Source organism: Danio rerio, chromosome 25 (assembly GCF_049306965.1).
Source record: "Danio rerio strain Tuebingen ecotype United States chromosome 25, GRCz12tu, whole genome shotgun sequence".
NCBI classification, from domain to species: Eukaryota; Metazoa; Chordata; class Actinopteri; order Cypriniformes; family Danionidae; genus Danio; species Danio rerio.
In genome coordinates this window covers 34283645-34307500 of record NC_133200.1, presented here as the reverse complement: position 1 = coordinate 34307500, position 23856 = coordinate 34283645, and the positions used below count along the sequence as shown (strand labels likewise).

Below are 23856 nucleotides of genomic sequence, written 5' to 3'. Positions count from 1 at the left end.
GCAAAAATTTTTGGTGGGCGAATATTCGGTGCGTCCCTACTTTAAATGCAAATGAGCTAGTTCTCCCACCCACCATTCCAGCTACAAATGAGACCGCATGTTCACTGAGTGTCGGCATTGTCTTTTGTGGCACAAGTAATTTATTAAATGGAAAGGAAAAGGAAAAATTAAAAAGGAAAAAGACTCACCCAGCGTCTCCTAACGCAGCAAATTACATTTTTCTATTTGATATTTGGGGCCAGTTTATCAGCAAGAGACGATTCTGTTCTCTTCGACTCATTGGATAGAAACGCTCCATTATTCGCAAATCTTTTATGCGATATTCCAGTTTTGTGCATGAATTTCATTTGCGTCTTTGCATGGAAACATATCTAGTAACAGAGTCAGACACGAATGAAGCAGAGATCAAGTTTCTGAGTTAAAAATACCACAGTAAGACCAAACCTGGACTTTTCCCAATGATTATTCAATGTATTTGTTATGATTTATTCAAGCCTTTCCGTGAGGATAAGTGGCACACAAATGTCTTTACAAAGTTTGCAGCACACACACACACACACACATTTGCACGTTAATTTACACTGCTGTATAGATATTCAATTCACCTTTTTTGTATAGTGCTTTTACAATGTAGATTGTGTCAAAGCAGCTTCACATAGAAGATTATAGTAAATAGATATCCGTTATGCTACTTTACAAAATAATCCTGATTTAATGTCCACAAATTAGGACCCCTTTTGTGTGATTGAGGCATCCTCATTAATAGTTGTGTATTGACACTATGCAGCTGTGGTGGGTCCTGTTGTTATGAATTACATACAGTGGTCCCTCGCTCTGAACAAGGTTCACTTTTTGCAGCCTTGCACTTTTGTGAATTTTTTCGTGCAATTTGATATGCTTTTTGTTTTTTTACATTGCACTGTTTTCTGCGTCCTGATTAGCGAATTGTGGTCTGCATTCTGGCTGGTTGTAGACCATTGTCAATTAATTTCCACCGTGCCGTGTCTCATGTACAGTACACAATGCGTTCAGCTTGCCAAATTTACATAAATCTTCGACTGCTAGCAGTGTGACTCTGAAGTGCTGTTCTGTATGTTTGGAAGTTTTGCGTTCTGCACCACCAAAGGCACCTGCGGTAGCACCCAAAAGGCAGAAGATGTTGCTAACCATCGCACAAAAGGTTAAACTTCTGGACATGCTAAATCAGGGGTTTTCAAACTTTTTAATCTCAGGGACCCCCAAATATGATGATTTCTTGCAGGGGACCCCTTTGCCTAAAGTTTAAAAGCACTTATATATTTCAAGTATAAATATGTAAACTAAAATTCTGTATAACGTAAAGACACTATAGTTCATATTTCACAGGCATGCAAAATAGTATTGTTTTTAAAACTATTTATCTTATTAGTTGGCAACTCACTATAGCCAAAAATTATTTTCTATTTTTTTATTTCATTAAAAACAATGAAATATTTACATTAACTGAAAAAGATAAATGAGGCAGTGGTAGATGAAAAGTTAAACCTTGATATTTGTAACATTTGTAGTTTCTGTAGTTTTTTTTTTTACCTGTCTTGTTTTTATGGAAAACTGCAAAAGTCTTTACATTGAACATATGCGTCTGCTTACTGTGTTGTCCGACAAAGGCACATAATCTACCATTCGTGCCGCTTCCTCTCCAAATAATTCTTTGACGATGTCTTTAGTAGCTGGTAATAACAATGCTTCGCCAACTGTGTGCGGCTTCTTAGCACATGCCATGTGGAGTGATGCCAAATATAACATTTTAAACAGCTCTCAGGGATTAATGCTTGCTGCTGAAAAATACTAGCCTGCCAGGCCAAACACAACTACTGATGTTTGAAATTGTCGATTTTTCTGCCTCATTGGGATGTTTCTGCTGTAGATGGCGCTTGAGCTTGGATGGTTTCATGCATTCATTGAAAAGAATCGCTTGACAAAGAACACACTGAGGTATATCGACTTCCTGCTTTAACATGCAGGTAAAACCAAGCGCAATGTAAGATTTGTTATATTTTCTGGTTTTTGCCTTAACCCTCGCAAAGTCAGATTTGCATGAACTGCTTGTGGGAGCGGGATTCTTTAAAAATCTTTCCATCATCTGTACTGCACTTACAGCCGCTTATTGTACGAGGGCAAAGGATTTTGGGATAAACACATTATTATTAAGTATCCACTTATATAAATCATAAAACTATATATAGATTAATAATTTATAGTTATTAATAAATTTAGGATTGGAAAAAATATCTCATAAAAATCATTTTTTGTTTTTCGTGGACCCCCTAGCACTCTCTTGCGGCCCACCAGGGGTCTGCGGACCCCAGTTTGAAAACCCTTGTGCTAAATTAACATGGCTACAGGGCACCATTACAGAATAAATAAATGATCAAATGGTTTTGATCTTTGTTTTCATTCTATAATACTGGACTACGAAGGTTTGAACTTTGAGAATGTTTCAAGAGTTCACACTTAGCTGATGATTGGTAATAAGCTAGTTTGGCATGCTGTCCCGGGAGAGAGCCCCGAGCTCAAAAGATCCTCGAGCCCGGAGCTCCCTTCCGTTTCCGTTCCGTGTGCTAATTTGGTTTAGTCAATTTACTTAGTCTCATGTTTTTGAGGGTGTGGGAGGAAACCGGAGGACCCGGGGAAAACCCACGCAAGCACGGGGAGAACATGAACTCCGCACAAAAATGCTGACCGGTTGGGTGGATACCCGAGTCGGAGGCATTTTTTGCTGTGAGGCCGTAGTGCTAGCCACTGGGCCGCCGTGTTGCCCTGTAGAAAAGAGGAGGAGAAGGGGTGGAAGGGGGGATTCTTCAAAACGAAGATGACTAAAGGTAGGGTGTTTGGTTATTTATACTGGGTTAGGACTAGCCTGATTGGTGGTTCATTCATTAGCTTGACTCGGGGCCAGCCGTGTCAATCATAAGCACGTGATCCTCTCGAAATTAGTTTATGAATAAACTTCACTTAAACGAGAGAAAAGTGTGAAAATGTTAATGCCTGTCTGAGAAAAATGTATAAAGTGTGTAGTGAGGAGTTTTACAGCCTTAGAACATCTATAATAATAGAAAAAAATAAAACTGACTACTTTGTGGATTTTGCCTATTGCGGGCTATTTTTAAAACGAGGGACCACTGTACATAGCAATTTTGTCTGTTCTTTATTTTAAACATGCACAGTTTTAAAAGTGTTTCAAACTTGTAAATCTCATTCCTGAGTTGCAGCTGATCACGAAGAGTTGGAACAGATCTTTTAATCCCAGTTTCTTAGCAAATCCTGTCTTGGAGGAGGCAATACTATGGAGCCATGTTAATATGTGTACGTCAATCAATTCAATCGACGGGAAAAACCACACCCCTACGTCATGTTGCGATGGGGGTCAAAAGCACAGGGATTTGGATCCTATTTTAACATATTTTAATCAAATATGACTGTGGACATTACATTTAATAATACAAAAATAAATTAATAATGAAAAAATACATATTATAGACATTTCTTAGCAAAATATTTAAAATATTGCTATTTAAATAACCTCTACTTGCATCCATAAATTTTTTTCCAACATAAACCTTCTTTAAATTTTTTTATTATTTATTTATTTTTTTTAACTATAATAAACTAAACCTATGCACATCAATCTGTCCAGGTCGTTGTCCTCAGAAGTAAATACATGGAGCACTTTCAAACAAATGTTACTGTATGGAAAATAATTAAACCATTATGATAAATAGAGTCAAAAATGACCTTTTTCAGATAAAAAGTCTAAAGTTTCATTGAGATTGATTATTGGTGTATAGGTTTAGGCCAGACTGGGTAGCAATACACGAACAAAGGAAAATAAAGACTTGTTTTTTTTTTAAATTTAAACCTACAACACAATTCATTCATTCATTTTCTTGTCGGCTTAGTCCCTTTATTAATCCGGGGTCACCACAGCGGAATGTACCGTCTAAATTGGAGCTCATTACAGATCTTTTAATCCCAGTTTCTTAGCAAATCCTGTCTTGGAGGAGCCAATACTATGGAGCCATGTTAATATGTGTACGTCAATCAATTCAGTGGACGGGAAAAACCACACCCCTACGTCATGTTGCGATGGGCCTCAAAAGCACAGGGATTTGGATCCTATTTTAACATATTTTTTTATCAAATATGACTGTGGACATTACATTTAATAATACAATAATAAATTAATAATTAAAAAAGACATATTTTAGACATTTCTTAGCAAAATATTTAAAATATTGCTATTTTAAATAACCTCTACTTGTATCCATAAATTTTTTTTCAACATAAACCTTCTTAAAAATGTATTTATTTTTTTTTAACTATAATAAACTAAACCTATGCACATCAATCTGTCCAGGTCGTTGTCCTCAGAAGTAAATACATGGAGCACTTTCAAACAAATGTTACTGTATGGAAAATAATTAAACCATTATGATAAATAGAGTCAAAAATGACCTTTTTCAGATAAAAAGTCTAAAGTTTTATTGAGATTGATTGTTGGTGTATAGGTTTAGGCCAGACTGGGTAGCAATACACAAACAAAGGAAAATTAAGACTTGTTTTTTTTTTAAATTTAAACCTACAACACAATTCATTCATTCATTTTCTTGTCGGCTTAGTCCCTTTATTAATCCGGGGTCACCACAGCGGAATGTACCGTCTAAATTGGAGCTCATTACAGATCTTTTAATCCCAGTTTCTTAGCAAATCCTGTCTTGGAGGAGCCAATACTATGGAGCCATGTTAATATGTGTACGTCAATCAATTCAGTGGACGGGAAAAACCACACCCCTACGTCATGTTGCGATGGGCCTCAAAAGCACAGGGATTTGGATCCTATTTTAACATATTTTAATCTAATATGACTGTGGACACACTATACCTACACACAGTTCTGTCCAAACAGCATCCAAAAGTCGATTTTGCATGATAGGAGCTCTTTAAAAAAAAAAAACACTGCGAGTTTGTTGCATTTATTTATTTAAATACCTTCACAATTCAGATTCTGACTGATAAATCAAGTTAGAGTCATTAATGCAATATCAAGACTAATTTTCATTACAGTTTTAATGATAGCGACCACCATAACACGGGTCTTCTGCATAGTTGATCTGATCTAGACATTAGTACGGTCGTCTAGGAACTTCTATATTTGCATCGAAACTGAAAAATATTTATTATAAAAGCACAGATTTTCCTACGTGATTATTTTTATTAACACAAGCAGCAATTTTTTTTTTTGCCAATGTCTAGGTTGAAGAAGGCAGGTAAAAGACAACGCTTTGTCTTGATCATTTGGTTGTAACTAACAAAGTGAACCCATCGTTCAACAAGTAAAAACAGGCTACATGCTAACATGTAACATTCACGAAAGCTAACATTACTGCTCGTTCTGCAGTTTCTCGGTTGGCTGATGCACAGTGTGTTTGTGTGAATAAAATGAAGGATTACCCAAGAATCAAGTGATACAGGGAGGAATGTTTTGTTGAGGGGAAGGAAGTAAGTTCCTGAGTCTTTTTTCCTCCCTCTTTGATAGTCTTTGAGTAAAAGGCACTTTGGATGAGTGTGCATGTGTGATGTGAGCTTGGGTTACCGGAACATTCTGTGCCAGAAGGACTGAAAAGCGGACGAGTTGAAGGCACCGATGAATATGAGGAGCAGGAGATACAGACCCATCATGATGGCAAAATGATGTCTGACGAGCCACGACGTCCCCCGAGCGTGTCTGCAATCACAACAAGACGTCACTTAATATTCATAACTAATTACGGGATGACACACTTTTCATTGTTCCTTTCTTTTAAGTGTGATCTACTGACAATGCTCAAATTAAAGACACAGCAGCCCATTTCCAAGATCAAAACAACCTACCATAATCACTTACACTTTTATAATCAAAATGTACAATGTACTTTTTTTTTTGGAGGGAACTATATTCTTAGCATGATTTATTTATTTTTTATTATTTAAACTGGATATGGGTCAGACAACTGGGTCCATGCAAATAAGCATGCGAGCTCAACTGCAGTCTCACCTGGATCTGTAGCGTCTCTGAGAATAAACCAGCAGGTATTTAACTCTTAAGAGCTCATTGTTGGTCACCACAAAGTACTTCTCGGGCACCTCACCACCTTCACTGTTCCTGGCCCTCAGACGCTGTCGGTCAATGCTCTCCGAGTCTGAAAACACAGTGAGTTGTAACTAGCCATGAAATGTATTTATTTTAAAAACATATCAACATCATGCTAATAGATGCTAACTTTGCTAATTCATGCTAAGGTTATGTTAACATACCAGAAATGTGCTAGCAGCCTGTTCAGGGTTTCTGCAGGTTTCACCAAGTTAAATTGAAGATTTTTTAAGTTATTTTAAGACCATTATGACTAAAATTTTAGATTCATAAAGGGCTAAAGGAATTAAGGAATTTTTCAAATGGCCTAGATGGATTTTTTTTTATTTGCCCTATCAAAAAAAAAAAAAAAATTTTTTTTTGAATACATTTAATAATACAATAATAAAATAATAATTAAAAAATAAATATTTTAGACATTTCTTAGCAAAATATAAAAAATATTGCCATCTTAAATAACCTTTACTTGTATCCATACATTTTTTTCCAACATAAACCTTCTTTAAAATATTTTTTGTTGTTTTTAAAGGTTCAGGACACCCTGGAGAACTTTTTTTTTATATTAACAGATTTGTGTGTGTTGAGAATCAGTTAAGACAATGTTAGCACCTGTCAGCTTTAATTGTGGGGAAAACTGGATAATTTTGAGCTTCCGGGTTTAAAATTATTTTTGGGGAGGGATCAAAATCGGCGACGTGGCGCAGTACTGCTAGTGAAATGATGACGCGTCGGTTTCTCATTATTCATAGCGGAGTTTTCTTATCCTATGAGAAGAGCCGGCTGCTTAATTATTCATGAGACCTGCCAGACCTGCCAGAGTCAAGCCCGAGCTGTGAGACACGTCACGGACCCACGGCACGGGCACACAGTATTTAGCCGTTCATGAAGGCTCATATGCGTTTGTTTCCATGATCCATGCGGTTTGTTGCATGTTTTCCCCCGCGATCTTGTCAGGGCCGATCATACAGCAAAGCTGTGTGTGTGCTGCTAGCATTTTTGTCGGGAGAGCAGCACGAGAATTAGAGAATGGCGGACACTGTCTTTTATCAGGACTTCGTTCACATTCAGACACATCGCCGTGCTGCTGTGTTTGCCTAAATCCTCCAGATTACCAGCAGGGCTAATGGTTAAAACAGACAGGTCAGGAGACCTGCTGCACTGAGTCTGCTGGATACGGGGATTGAGGGAGAAGTCCTCATTTATAGTGTTTACATGAACACACTTATCTTTATAATTATATAAATTGTGGTTGTGTGTATATGAAATTACGAATAAAAAATGTAGCAGGGCATTAAATCACTGTTCATTTCTTTGCATTTTAACTTTGTAAACTATAAACTCATGCGTCTCCTCACGGTTTGTCTCATTTTGTGAGCAAGCTTCGTTCGCTCACGTTCTCCCCTGCTGGCCACACCCACTCCTGCCCGATGCTTGCGGAGCGCCACGCTTATTAATCATGCATCTATTGAAAAAATTCTGAAGAAGACTTTAACCGAAAGTGGGGGGTGTCATGGCCCTTTAAACTATAATAAATTAAACCTATGCACATCAATCTGTCCAGGTCGTTGTGCTCAGCAGTAAATGCATGGAGCACTTTCAAACAAATGTTACTGTATGGAAAATAATAAACCATTATGATAAATAGAGTTAAAAATGACCTTTTTCAGATAAAAAGTTTAAAGTTTTATTGAGATTGATTATTGGTGTATAGGTTTTGGCCAAACTGGGTAGCAATACACGAACAAAGGAAAATTAAGACTTGTTTTTTTTTTTAAATTTAAACCTACAACACAATTCATTCATTCATTTTCTTGTCGGCTTAGTCCCTTTATTAATCCGGGGTCGCCACAGCGGAATGAACCGCCAACTTATCCAGCACGTTTTTACGCAGTGGATGCCCTTCCAGCCGCAACCCATCTCTGGGAAAACCAACAACACAATATTTTAGTAAATTTTAGACTTTTTAAGGCCTAAAATTTTGATTTTGAGATTTAAGACATTTTAAGACCCCGCGGATATCCTGCTGATAGTGGTTGTTGCTAAAAGCAATACAGCTGTGGTTAATGAGAATTATTTGTATTATTTATTAAGTAATCCATTACTTGTATTTATTAACATCTACCCAAACCCTAAAATATTATATTAATATAACATTATATTAATTCTGAGATTAATCTAGATAAAAAAAAATATAATCTATGCCCACCTATAATGAATATACATATAATAAATAATATGGCTAATGATAATAACATTATAATACATTATAATAAAAATACAAGTTGTCATGAATAAACTGAAAAATCCCCCCAGACATGAAGAAGGCATGGAGGAAGTGGTTTTTATATTTATGTAGTAAATAATAATTTTTGTAACTTTTTAATTCTTTCTTTTTTTCCCATATGTAAAGATATTTGTGTATTGCTGTACATCCTGTGTGTACTAAGTAAGTGCTTGAACCTGCACGGATGCAAAACAAATGTGCTCTGTGCTGGACTTGAAACCAGCTTTCACTTGGTCAATGGTGTGGTCTATTTCAGTTTCTTAAAATATCAATGCGCCAACAGTGCACCTTAATGCTGCGTTCAGACCAGACGCGGCACGCGCATCAAGCGCGAGTGATTTACATGTTAAGTCAATGCAAACACGCGAATAGACATCCTGCGGCGCGATACGCGCGAATGGCGCGGCGCGAATGACGAGAATTGCGCGAATGGCGAAAGAATTGCGCGAATGGCGAATTGAGCGTTTTGCGTTTTGATGCGCTTAACGAGCGTTTCGCGCGAATCTCTCGAGTTTGAAAATCTGAACTTCAGCGGACATTCGCGCCGCGTTAACCAATCAGAAGCTTGCTCTTGTGGGGGCGTGATTGTGACATAGAACCTGTTGATAGTGTCCCAGGGGAAATCCTCCAGGCGACACCGACAACAAGTCATCAAACTGGGTTTGGCTCAGTCAGAAGCACCGTTGAAAGCCTCCGTCATCCAGGTTCAGTTTCTGGAGGAGTTTATGAGCTCACAGAGCTGGATGCACCTCTGAAAGGATGCAGTGGATTCAGACAGGACCCTAAACGTATTGACGCTGTTTTTCAGTCTCCATAAAGCACATTAACACTGTTATTTTGTTAATAAAATCCATGTTAGCCATTTAGCTATGAAGCTAGAGTCACCGGGCAGACAGAAGCCCTGCCCATCACGCGAATCCGCGTCTGTTTTGAAGTGAATCTGACATGCGATTGAAGCGGATTTGACGCGCGAATGAAGCAGGGGTTGATGCGCGAATGAAGCGAGCAAACTTAAATGTTCATGCGGCTATTTACGCGCGAATATCGCGATTTATCCGCGCGTTCCACGTCTGGTGTAAACACAGCATAACATACTCTTTTATAGACCAGCACACCCATGAGTCCACAAAGTGTCACAAACGGATTTGCTATTTAAACAACATGGCGCAAAACATAAAAATTAGGGTTGCGCTGGTCTGAAAATAGCAACACATCAAGCCAAACATGTTTTGCGCCAGTTGTATGATAGAGCCCATACACTTTTGACAGCTTCTTATCATTTAAAGCATTACCTTTCTTCTTCACCTGACACTTCACGTCAGGATGATCAATGATTTCACACAAAGCAACGCAGCTGATGAAAGGCCCGAGGACGCTTTCCCTCCACCCGTTCCCGTGAGGACTGTAAAGGATGGCCATGCTGAGGTCACTGGTCAGGTAGGTGCCTTCCCCAAACAGTGAGGTCTGGAAATCAAATCATAATCAAAGCACATTTCTTGAGCCAATGAGCAGATAACACTGTAGACACAATTATCATATTCACAAATATTACATACACATAAACTGATAAGGGACAGTCAAACACATCAGTTAATTGTGCTCTTGATTGATAATTAAAAAACGATAGGCTGGAAAGCATCCAAAACACGCATTCACCTTTTTCTTACACCCCATAATGCTTTGCATGAATGAAATTCCATTAAACTTTAAACAAATGAGAGCAGTGTTTAGAAAACTGAGGTGTCATTATAATCCTCACAGTTCATCCATCAAATTTTATAAAAAGCAACTTATTAGAATGAACAAATGACTTTCTGCAAGCATTGAATGACCATAATAACTCAAAACAAGCCTTTCCACGGCAATATTATGGATTTATTTTGAATATTACTGTAGTGCAGGGAATACAAAAATAAAATAACTTTGGGAAAACTTAAAAAACAAAGAGTAAGGCCATAAAATCTCTGGCCCAAGATATCCTTGTGACACTAATGTCACATTTAAAGTTCTATCATTTTTTAAAACCTATTCAGCTCATCTCTATGTCTTTAAGGATCTCTTTTCATTTAGCGTAGCTTAGCTTAACATAGATTCTTGAATCGGATTAGACCATTAGCATTTAGCTCAAAATGAAAAATAGTTTTGATAGTTTTCCTATTTATTGTTGAACTCTTCTGTATTTACATTGTGTGTTAGGGTTGACGGAAAATGAAAAGTTGCTATATTCTAGGCCTATATGGCTAGGAACTATACTCTCATTCCGACGTAATAGTCAAGGAACTTTGCTGCCGAATCATGGCTGCAGCAATGATGAATAAGCAGCATCTGAAAACAGTCCCCAGCACCAAGGCCAAGACTTGCAGCACCAGTAAGAATCTGTGTAATATCACTGCCCCTGCTGCAGCCATGATTTTTTGAGAGAGATGCTAATGGTCTAATCCATTTCAATTACTTATGCTAAGCTAAGCTTAACATGCTCCCGCCAGACCTAGAGATTAGATGAATGGATTCAAAAATGATAAAACTCAACTTTTTACCTCTAGAGTACTTGTAAAATGATTCTATTCTCCAAAAAAGAGGAGTGTTCCTTTAGGAAAAAACAAAACAAAAATGCTTCAGGCTTGACTTTTTGGTTTAACGCGCCGTTAAAAAAAATGGTCTGACCACTGAGATTAGTGTGTTTGTTCACATCTCTTCAACTGCTGAAATTTTAGCTTAGCTTAGCATAGATAATTAAATCAGATTAGACCATTAGCATTTAGCTCAAAATCAAAAAGTGCTTTGCTAATTTTCCTATATTTAAAGTTTGACTCTTCTGTATTTACATTGGGAGCTAAGGTAGACGGAAAATGAAAAGTTACTATTGTCTAGGCTGATTTGGCTAGGAACTATACTTTCTCTATCCATACATAGCCGCAGCAGGAGCAATGATAATAAGCATCTGAAAACAGTCCCCAGCACCAAGGCCTAGACTTGCAGAACTAGAAAGAATCTGTTTAATATCACTGCCCCTGCTGCAGCCATGGTCGGACAGATTTTTTGAGCGAGAGGCTAATGGTCTAATCCATTTCAATTATTTATGCTAAGCTAAGCTTAACATGCTCCCTCCAGACCTAGAGATTAGATGAATGGATTCAAAAATGATAAAACTCAACTTTTTACCTCTAGAGTACTTGTAAAATGAGTCTATTTTGCAAAAAAATGGAGTGTTCCTTTAGGAAAAAACAAAACAAAAATGCTTCAGGCTTGTCTTTTTGGTTTAACGCGCCATGAAAAAAATGGTCCGACCACTGAGATTGGTGTTTTTGTTCACATGCCTTCAACTGCTGAAATTTTAGCTTATAAAATTTTTGCTTTCATCTGAAAACAGTCCCCAGCACTAAGGCCTGGACTTGCAGAACTAGAAAGAATCTGTTTAATATCACTGCACCTGCTGCAGCCAGATTTTTTGAGCGAGAGGCTAATGGTCTAATCCATTTCAATTATTTATGCTAAGCTAAGCTAGAGGCCTAGAGATTGCATGAATGAATTCAAAACCAACTTTTTAATTCTAGGGGAGTTGTAAAATGAGTCTATTTTCCAAAAAAGTGGAGTGTTCCTTTAGGAAAAAAACTAAACAAAAATGCTTCGGGTTTGTCTTTTTAGTTTAACACGCTGTGATAACAACAGTCCGACCACTGAGATTGGTGTCTTTGTTCACATGCCTTCAACTGCTGAAGTTACAGCAGGGTGATGACTTCTTCTGTACAACATGTGAGTGTCAATAGCATAAAGTTGTGCAGCGCAGCTTGTTTTTGCATTGTTTTTCCTTTACTGCCATCTAAGGTCAGAGAGTGATTTTTTTTATGTTCACTCGGCTCATGGCCAGTGAAAATCACTTGGGTATGAATGCCAAATACATCTCGAAAAGTGAGCCTTGACACTTCATATTTATGGACTAAAATAAAGCACTAAGCAAAATATACCAGTTATTATTATGAATATGGATTATGTGTAGCACAGTCATATTATTTTAAGGGAAGTTTCACAAACCAGAAGTGCAACCTATAATTTAAAACACAAAAGTCAGGTGTAAATAAAGTAGGAAAATAGATTGTCATCCACAAACACACATCGCTCTCATTCTGACCTTATTGAGATGGCAGTGTAATCCGTTGTGTATGATGGAGTGGAAGTTCTCTAGTCTGCTGCCGTGGAATGCATAGATGAGGTCTCGGCCGGCCCGCGTCCGCTCAAACTTAGAGTTGAGCAAATCACAGTACTGCAGCTCAAAGAGGAAGTCTGGGGCTGGAGCTGAAACCCCCTCTCTCTGAGCCAGCTGGCTGAGTCTGGCAAACTGATGGAGCGAGATTAAACACAAGACAATGAGTTTATCAACACTAAAGGGGCTCTGTCTAAATAAGAGCTCATTGCAGCGGCGGTGAAAAACTGATCAAGAAATCGATTCTGCATGCATTCTGAGATTTTAATGTATTCCTATTCTCTTAAATCAATACTGAGCGTAGTTTTTAACAGCAGATGACGCTGTATGATTTACAAACAAGTCTTACTTTGCTTGCATCCAATTCCTTACACATACCCCGTGCCATTAAATAATGTTAAGAAAGGTTTATTCAGTTTACAAGACTGTTCATAGTGAGCTGTGTTTACATTTATCTCATGCCATTACAGCTAACTCTTAAGCCTAAAGCACAAGCACTCTTTTTAGTGAGCATTTTAGTGTATGGTTAAAAAAGGGGTAAAAAACAAGCGCCATCTGCTGTTAAAAACTAGCCCAGAGCACCATATGTGGTTAAAAACTAACCTAGAGCTCCATCTGCTGTTAAAAACTAGCCCAGAGCGCCATCTGCTGTTAAAACTTAGCCTAGAGTGCCATCTGCTGTTAAAAACAAGCCCAGAGCACCATATGCGGTTAAAAACTAACCTAGAGCTCCATCTGCTGTTAAAAACTAGCCCAAAGCGCCATCTGCTGTTAAAACTTAGCCTAGAGTGCCATCTGCTGTTAAAAACTAGCCCAGAGCACCATATGTGGTTAAAAACTAACCTAGAGCTCCATCTGCTGTTAAAAACTAGCCCAAAGCGCCATCTGCTGTTAAAACTTAGCCTAGAGTGCCATCTGCTGTTAAAAACTAGCCCAGAGCACCATATGTGGTTAAAAAGTAACCTAGAGCTCCATCTGCTGTTAAAAACTAGCCTAGAGCACCATCTGCTGTTAAAAATTAGCCCAGAGCGCTATCTGCTGTTAAAAACTAGCCTAGAGCACCATCTGCTGTTAAAAACTAGCCTAGAGCGCCATCTGCTGTTAAAACTAGCCTATAGCGCCATATGCTGCTAAAAACTAACCTAGAGCGGCATCTGCTGTTAAAACTAGCCTAGAGTGCCATCTGCTGTTAAAAACTAGCCTAGAGCGCCATCTGCTGTTAAAACTAGCCTAGAGTGCCATCTGCTGTTAAAACTAGCCTAGAGCGCCATATGCTGCTAAAAACTAACCTAGAGCGGCATCTGCTTTTAAAACTAGCCAAGAGTGCCACCTGCTGTTAAAACTAGCCTAGAGTGCCATCTGCTGTTAAATCTAGCCTAGAGTGCCATCTGCTGTTAAAAACTAGCCTAGAGCGCCATATGCAGCTAAAAACTAACCTAGAGTGCCATCTGCTGTTAAAAACTAGCCTAGAGCGCCATATGCTGCTAAAAACTAACCTAGAGTGACATCTGCTGTTAAAACTAGCCTAGAGTGCCATCTGCTGTTGAAAACTAGCCGAGCACCATCTACTGTTAAGACTAACCTAGAGCGCCATCTGCTGTTAAAAACTAGCCTAGAGCACCATATGCTGCTTAAAAACTAACCTAGAGTGACATCTGCTGTTAAAACTAGCCTAGAGCACCATCTGCTGTTAAAAACTAGCCTAGAGTGCCATCTGCTGTTGAAAACTAGCCGAGCACTATCTACTGCTAAAACTAGCCTAGAGCCACATCTGCTGTTAAAAATTTGCCTAGAATTCCCCTTGCTGTTAAAAATTAGCCTAGAACGCCATCTGCTGTTAAAAATTAGCCCAGAGAGCCACTTGCGGTTAAAACTAGCCTAGAACACCAGCTGCTGTAAAACTAGCCTGAAGCGCCATCTGCTGTTTAAAACTAGTCTAAAGCGGCATCTTCCGTTAAAAACTAGCTTAGAATGCCACCAGGAATTAAAACTAGCCTAGAGCGCCACCTGCTGTTTAGAACTAGCCTAGAGTGCCATCTGCTTTAAAACTAGCCTAGAGCCCAATCTGCTGTTAAAAACTAGTCTAGAGTGTCACTTGCTGCTAATAATTAGCCTAGAGCACCACATTCTGTTAAAAATTTGCCTAAAGCACCATCTGCTGTTAAAAACTAGCCAAGCCTAGAGTGCCATCTGGAGTTAAAACTAACCTAGAGCAACACCTGCTGCTAAACACTAGAGTGTTACCAGCTGCTAATAATTACTCTAGAGCACCATCTGCTGTTAAAAACTAGCCTAAAGCACCACGTGCTGTTAAAAATTAGCCTAGCCTAGAGTGCCACCTGGAGTTAAAACTAACCTAGAGCGCCACCTGCTGTGTTAGAGACTAAGCTCAGAATCTATTCAGAGGGAACAGCGATGCATTTAGAAAAACACTTTTTTAATACCTCCTCTTTCTGCAGAGTCTTCACAGCGAAGCTCTTGGAGGACAGAACCCAGTGCACAAGAGCCATATGATGATCTCCATCACCATGTCCGAGGCGAACCAGATCTCTCACGTTTGGCAAACTGTCCACATCTTTTTGCTGTGAGAAACATGAAAGAGTCAAAACTGAGAATCAAAAACTAAGTCGGAGAGCTCAAATTTCTTGAATAATTTTACCAGCTCTTCAAAGTCCTTGATCTCTCCTCTCAGGTAGCGAGGAGGGAAGGGTCTGAGCACCGAATCATGTTTGTAGCTCTGGACGGCAGCCACGAAGAGACTGCAGCGCAGATCTGCCGCTACAGGGTCTCGATGTAGACAGGAGCAAACCAGCTCTCTGACTGCCGCTGCGGGGAGAGGCGGCTGCATACCCAGCACTGAAACACAACAGATATTACAGCAAAAAAACCAACCGTAATGTTATATCAGAAAGGTATACTGATAAATGGGTCAAAGGCAACAATAAACACAACACAGTGACATTACTGGGATACACTAAAACAATATTTAATTGTCTTTTTAAATTGTAATACTGCTACTATCCTTCAAACCACTAGGTTTAAAATATAATAAAATGATTTGATTTGAATTGATTTATTTATCATTTCAACAGGGTCGAAAATGGAGTGGGATAAAGCACAAGCTTATTATTTTCCCACCACATTACCGCATACATCATTCGTGTATTACTTAAAGGGCCATGAAACCCCCCTGATTCAGCAGGGTGATTTCACACTTCTAGTTTTGAAAAAGGCAGGTCAGTGGGTGTGTCTAGCTCTGTCTGGGTGGGAGTGTCGAGGGAGGGAAAAGGGGAAGAATTTGCATAAAAATGGGAGTTTCCAATTGGGCACATGCTGATTTTCACCGAGGAAAAACAAACACACACGCAGGGGAGAAAGACAGTGACTGTGTTTAATGACGGCGGAATGTTTAATACCGCACGTCGTAAAACTGGGTGTGTGTAGACAATCCTGTCACAAAATGCAGCAAAAATTAAACACGACGGTCGGCAAGAGTCTGCTTTCAGTGTGCACATGTTTACACTCGGAGAGCAGCATTTAAAGCAGATCTTTCAGTCCATAATATTGTAGAGATATTACGTAAACTAAGTAACTTAGAAATTATTTTGACTAAGGTCTGTCTTTAAACACTGAAAGAGTACTGCTGACCATACAAACTATAACTTTGCCATCTGAATGAACAAAGAAAGAGCACTAATCGCACACAAATTTACTAAATCTGTAGAGACAAGACAATCAACACCAACTAGAGCTGCCTCTTTTTTTTTAAAGGAGACGAGCAGCAAATACGGATTTCACAATTTCCAGATGAGAAAAGCTCTCGAGTAAAAAATGTTCCGTACAAGCGTATTTCTGCTGCGCGACGCGTGCACTGTAATCAGTTTCAGTTTCCTTTATTTATGTCATTCAAATCATCACAATAGAATTGTAATGCAGAACGAAATTACGTTGCAACAGACCCAACAAGAACATAAAAAACATCACTATAAAAACACTATAAAATCCTAACATGATAAATAAGCTTTTATAATTCCATAAAATATATAATTATATAAGATACAACCCATTTTTAAAAATCTCTGAAGAGAATAACTTAATACTTAAATACCTATTTCACCATTTGTTGTAATATTAACAATTTATGCTAGTTTAACAAATTTATATATTATTTAACACTAGCTTTTAACAATGCTTAAGAAATGGTATTATTTAAAAGTCTTATAATGACAGGATAAAAACTATCTCGAAACCGCACTGATTTGCTCCTCAGACTTCTGTAACGCCTGCCTGATGGCATGAGTGAGAGCAGGCTATGACCAGGGTGGGTTGGATCCCCTAAAATGTTATTTGCCCTAGACAGACAACGGCGTTGGTAAAGTTCCTCGATAGATATCATTTTGACTCCAACAGACCTTTCAGCTGACTTTATGATCCTCTTAATGGTGTTCTTATCAGACACACTGCTATTCTCATACCAAAGGGAGATGCCATTTGTAAGAACACTCTCAACAGCTCCTCTGTAAAAAGTTGTGAGGATTGATTGGCTGAGATGTGCTCTTTTCAACCTTCTCAGAAAGTGCAGTCGCTGGTGCGCTTTCTTCGCAAGACAAGGGGTATGGAGAGACCAAGTCAGGTTATTAGTAACAATTAGTAATTAGTAATCCACACGCGAGTCCAGCTGTGCTCTCATAAAGAGTAAATGAAAACAAAACCTTCAAAGCAGCACATTATAAAAGCAACACTGACGACTCGCATCTCCAAACAATTCTTATTCTTTTCCCACTTCTTATGGCAACACAACGTGGCGTCTCTGCTGTCAGAACACCGTTTCATTTACAGTCTTCGAAGCTAGCATGCATATAAATGAAGTTGCATCGCATACATAATAGAGCGTGCTGATTGGTTTGAACCAAGTCTTACTCATGAAATAATGCAACACACTCAGAGACATAATACGGTACTCCCAGGAACAGACGCTGGAATACACGCAAAGATCTCATGGCCGTGACGCAGCTTCAAAAATTAGTTTCAAACCGAAAGTACGAATTTGCAAAAAACAATTTTCACTGTTGTTTAGTGAAATATATGTATCCTAATAGTGTTTATAGCAGTGTGTGACACATATACGACAACAGCTCAAATAATGTGTTTTGGTGTTTTAAACCCTTTAAACTTATTTCTTCTTTTACTTGTCTCTTCTGTTTTTACATAGGACATATTTTATCCTTTTGGCATCTTTGACAAATTATGTTTGATTCTATTTGTACCTTAACATTTTGTAACATAAACATCAAAAAAATACAGTACTGCAAATAGCCATTAATTCCTTTTTCAATCTCCTTCATCATTATATTCCTTTAATAATATTTATTTTTACAACTTTTTAAATTGTTTGAGAGTCTGATTTAGACTGTTTCATAATTTCACACCACAGACAGATATACATAAACTTTTTAAAGTTGTCCTTGTTTTCAACCTCCTAGAACTGTGTTCTTCTCTCAGATTATATCCCCTTTGTCTTTCTACAAAAAACGTTTGTATGCATTTTAAAGTAATTTATTCCTAGCTTTAAACATTAATTGTGTTGTTTATTTAACCGAATCATTGAACTCAAGTATCTTTAATTTAAAAAATATATATATTATTTGTATGCTCCAAATCCCCCCACATGTTCTGTCAGTCTAATTACTTTTTTCTGCATTGTACATATGGATCGTAAATTAGATTTATATGCACTCCCCCAAATTTCAACACAATAACTCATATATGTCAATGGAGTACCATCATTTTTTATTTTTCACATTTTGACATTGTTGAGCAGACACTTCCATTCATTTACTTCTAGGCAAACAAAGTCACTGCTTTTATGCACATAAAATCTGATTCAAACCATTATATTTGTAAATTCACAATAATGTATAATAATAATAATAATAAAAAAAAATACAACACTGCAATTAAACCACAAACTAAAGAGACACATGGATACATAGATTATATATATTTGTTTGTGTGTATGTGTATTTATAAATTATAAATATATACATTAATAATATTTTATTCCATTTAGTTATCAAGGTAGTTTTCTCACATATAGTTAGTTTAATATGACTAACAAAATTAACTTAAATTTAAACAACAAAGTAATGAAACGAACAAAAATATTTAAATATATATATACAAACAATCACAACGGGAAAAAAATGAAAAAAACTACAACGGAAACTATAGCTGATTTAAACTAAAATAACAATATGCAAACTAATGTAAACATAGTGGGACTGGTAGCTAAGCTAAGTTAGCACATTAGCTGCTAACAAAGTTGTTGTCATCTAACAAGCCAAACCACAATATAAAGTTCCCCACTATTAGGTAATTAACTTATAGTCCTCGAAAGCGAGCCTGTTTAATCCAGTGGCTCGTTTAATAGTCGGTTTATTCAGCTCTGTTGTGTTTGTTTACTAAGCATGTTAGCTGGCTAGCTCATCAATAATCGTTGAAGTAATTCAGGAGCTTAAGGACACCGGCGATCTAAAGTCAAAACACTCATCCCTCTACATTTAAATAGGTGAACATTTGTTAAACATTTATTTTACTCTTATGGCATGCACCTTACCTTGTGGGCCTGAAGTTCAGGCATCTGACAGCCACCGGAAGCTAAAGGTGTCCAACTGCTGCTGCGCATGCGCTGATTCTACCAGCAGGAGCCGCCAAACATAAACAACTCACAGGGGTCTGCATATTTTTATTTATTTATTTATTTTATTTATTTTTCATTTTTGCAAAAAGTTTACATCACAAAACAGGGAACAATCAACATCGCAAGGCATATTTACCAATAAAATAAATTAAAATTGTTACAACTGCAACAAGGAGCAATACAAAAGATCTACATCAAAGGAAAAAAGCAAAACATTATAACAATAAATATTCTGCAAATGAAGTACAGAGAGCTTCAGTTATTTTACTTTTTCTGAAGTATTTGAAGCTTTGAGCCACTTTCTCTGCCTCAGAAAGAAAACATCTAAAAGAGGGTCTGCTCTTTTTCTACTTACAACAATGAATATGATAATTGCCCATTAGTAAAATAAAGTTCACAACATCAGAGGAAGAAAAGTGGAAATCACCTTTGTAAAATAAAATATCTTCTAGAACAATTGGATGGACGGAAATCATCTTTAATGAAAGCCAAGTATAGATGTCAAACCAGAATTTAAAGTAACTCACAAGAAAAAAATAAGTGATCGAGTGTTTCTGGAAAATTTGAGCAGAAGCTACACTTGTCAACATCAAAGTTAAATCTTTTTTAAATAAACTCATTCACAGGATATATCCTACATAAAACTCTGTAATGAGTTTCCTTATCCTTATAGGTGCTACAGGATTTTTAAGATAAAAGGTATTTTCCTCTAAAGGTTCAACAACTCCTAGGGGTGTCAAACTTATTTTATCTCAGGGGCCACATGGAGGAAAATATTTCCCCAAGTGGGCCGGATCAGTAAAATCAGGGTGTATATAACTTAAAAACAACAACTTTATTTTTTTTTAAATATATTCAACATAAAACATAAAGCTTGAGCGAGAGGACAACACAATCACAGCAATTTGTAACTTTTTGATTTGGCTATTCATCTATTCATTGCTACGCCTCTGCTTTAAGTAACACGTGGTGCAACCTGATCTATATAGACCAGTGGCTGCAACTGAAGTAAGCACAAATTTAGATACAAGCTGGTTGTTCTTAGGCTTTAGAGTGGACTTTATGTTCCAGTTTAAAAAAGAAGTCACGAACAGCTGGAGCAACTCTACCCAGGTAAATAAAAATATAGATTATATGATTGCTGGTACTTAAATAATATATGTTTAGTTAATCAGCTGATAGATGATGGTCAGTTTTGTTGGGGCTTCACTAAAGAGCGTCAATACGATACCTAACAATATAACAGACCTTCTGAGAGTAACAGACAGCTAATCTTATTTCCAAGTAATTTTCTAGGCTACTGTTTTAGTTGAAGTTTGTCTATTCCATAATCTTCAATTGAATAGACAAAACTGAACCATATTAATTGGAATTTAGTTGGACTCTTCCTCACAGATATAAACCAACCAGAAGGCACAAAAATATAAGACGTAGAAGCTAGGAATAATTTACTTCTGTATATTTACAATATTTAATACATGCGTTTTTGTGATCTAGAAGAGACTGCATGTTTAAAATGTATTATTACTCGTCATAAGTATGTTGTTCTATTTGCAACTATATTTTAACATGAATTTTAAAAAGAGAGTGAATATTACGCAGTGATTGATGCTGTACACACTTTATTTCTATTCAATTTCAATAGAAACAGAGTATGTACACCAGTCACTGCATAATGATCTATGGCAGTGGTTCTCAAACTGTGGTACGTGTACCACTAGTGGTACTCAGGCTTCCTTCTAGTGGTACGCAGAGGAATGAAATATGTCAAGTACATGCTACACACATTTTACAATTTATCAAAAATGATGTATATAATATGCCATATATGACATATAGCCTATATTTCTGAGGTAATTTGCCCCGTTTTTTTTACTGTGCTGAGTTGTAGCAGCTTTACTGGGCCTACTATGCCTCTGTATTTTAATACTGCTCATTGTGGTGGTACTTGAAGAGACAATTATTTTCTGAGGTGATGAAAAAAGTTTGAGAACCACTGATCTATGGTAATGGTCTTTGTTTTCTGTCTTTTTCTTATGCCATATAGGTACAACATGGAGCATCTATGACACTTATCATAGATGTGAGAAGCACTTTAGGACTTAGGGCTGAGTTCTCGTTTCGTTGTAACGTTATAGAGCACTTAATATTATTGGCAGAAGAATCTTGAAGATCAATTATGTATGAAAAAATCAGGTCAGCATTTTGCTGAGGGATAGATTCTGAAAAAAGCCCAGCGAAAAGGCCAGCTGGCCTAGAATCTTCCATGAAATTAACAAAAGATGCGATCTGCTCTGCACAACAGTTAGTTAGCTTTAAATAGTGTTCTATATTTTAATCATTTTTATTTGAGATTTCTACATTTTCATCTAAAATTTGCCCTGAAGTTATAAATGAAGTGAGAAATATGATCACATATGAATGAGTGAATTAAAATGTAAAATTGTCCTTTACGTGTGGTGTATATACTATTCATTCATTCATTGATTTTTAGCTTAGTCTCTTTATTACAGTTGTTTGGATTGCTTAAGCACGATTTTCAAAACACAATAACCCGTGTTATCAGAACAGTACACACAGTTAGCACAACCACTCACTCAATTAGCAAAACACTACATATCCTTTGCATAATTAAACACTCTTGTAAAACTATACACTTATGTTTAAATAACACACTTTTTTACCATAAAAAAACTCATTTATTTCTCAACATGCCTCAACATACTTGATTTACAATACAGTATTGTACTGTAAGTTACTGTTATATATACAGGTATATATATATATATATATATATATATATATATATATATATATATATATATATATATATATATATATATAGTCAATAATAAAAAAAGTATTTGGGTTAGAACAACCATTTGTTTTTTACCATCAAAACACAAGCCTCTCCTACAAATGAGCACTGGAATTATGTACGTCGGATCTGTGGTTTCTCTGCAGTGTTGCTAAAAGTGCCAGGAGTAAAAATGTTACTATGTACCCCACCTGCGGGGCAAGTTGTAACAGACAGAGGGTTAGTTGTAACGCATGATTAAAAAGGCAGATTACACACATTTAATTTAAATTTAGTTTACTTTTACAGGTAGCTTTATTTCCTCATTACTTAGCTCAATTTTTTGCATTCTACATTGCACAGTATGTTTATTCATTTATTGGATAAAAACATTTGGATTTATATGTATTATTATACATTATTATACAATGCATTTATTTGTAGTATTAGCAATAAAATATTTTTTTTGTCTATAAAAAAACATTTTTTTATTTAAAAAGTTCTCAACATTACACTAAAAAAAAAAAAATTTGTTAGTTTAATTGGTGTTCAACAGTGTATGGCTTAATTGTTACACCCTGTTACAACTAACCCTGCTGTGTCATGTTTTCTTCAAAACCCAGTTGGCAGTCACTGTGTGTTATTTACATCTTTCAAAATGGTTTCATCTTTTAGACTAGAAGACGGTGATCAGAACAATATAAGATTTCACGTTAATAAAAATATTTTTTAAATATATATATAATACAATATATTTGATATATTATATCTAATTTTATGCTGCATACTGCTCTTGTGTCTCTCATCCAAATTTCGCCAAACTTTTTCAATAATTGGCAGGCAGACATCTGCCAACACTGTGGTGAAAACCTCTGAAGCATTGAGCAAATACCTTAAAACTCTGTGTTACATTTAACCCTGCGTTACTTTGTGCCCCGTGCTCATATATATATATATATATATATTTATATATATATATATATATATATATATATATATATATATATATATATATATATATATATATATATATATATATATATATATATATATATATATATATATATATATATATATATAAACATTGTCATTTTCGAACATTTATTTTGGTCAGAAAAAAATAATTGTTATTGAAAATCCACATTATTTCACCAAATATTCTTCTGTATGTTAAAACATTAGTATTGTGTTGTCAAGTAAAGACATCACACCTTTTTTTGTTTGTTGTTTTGCGCAAATAAAATACTCTTAGTTACATTTTATTTTACATTTTGAAGAAATGCAACAAGCAGTTCACAGAATAAAACCAAAACTACAGACTTATACAAATTCAAAACTATTTTCCTCAAATACAGAATTACACTGTAAACCCAAAACATTAAGGTAACTCAAACCATTTGAGGAAACCGATTGCAACAAACCATTTAAGTTCAAAAGCTAATCCTAATGAGTGCTGTGAACTTAACCCATCTGAGTAAACAAAGCAATTTGAGCACAGTAAACGCCAATAAATGAAGAGAACTCAAACCAACTGAGTACTGTAAAACGCAGTAAGTAAAGTCAACTCAAAGCATTTGAGGAAACCGATTGCTATAAACCATTTGAGTAAAAAAAACCTAATAGTATCTGGATGCAGCCTTTATGATGCAAGCTGAGATTGCATCACTCAGCGATGCAATGTCAGACACAATGCACTCAAATGGAG

The 23856-nt window shown here is 36.6% G+C and overlaps 2 protein-coding genes across 2 annotated transcripts in view; one reads left to right on the top strand and one right to left on the bottom strand.

The window, feature by feature from the left end:
- The window catches only part of LOC141381016 (uncharacterized), a 191831-nt gene that overhangs the window by 53457 nt on the left and 114518 nt on the right, over nucleotides 1-23856 (top strand). The window lies entirely within an intron of this gene.
- On the bottom strand, nucleotides 5003-19305 carry parp16 (poly (ADP-ribose) polymerase family, member 16). Its single transcript, NM_212906.1, is given in 7 exon segments — nucleotides 5003-5764; nucleotides 6074-6218; nucleotides 9746-9917; nucleotides 12583-12789; nucleotides 15099-15236; nucleotides 15314-15510; nucleotides 19271-19305. Coding segments are annotated over 6 exon segments (987 nt in total). The 5' UTR covers nucleotides 15503-15510; nucleotides 19271-19305; the 3' UTR covers nucleotides 5003-5628.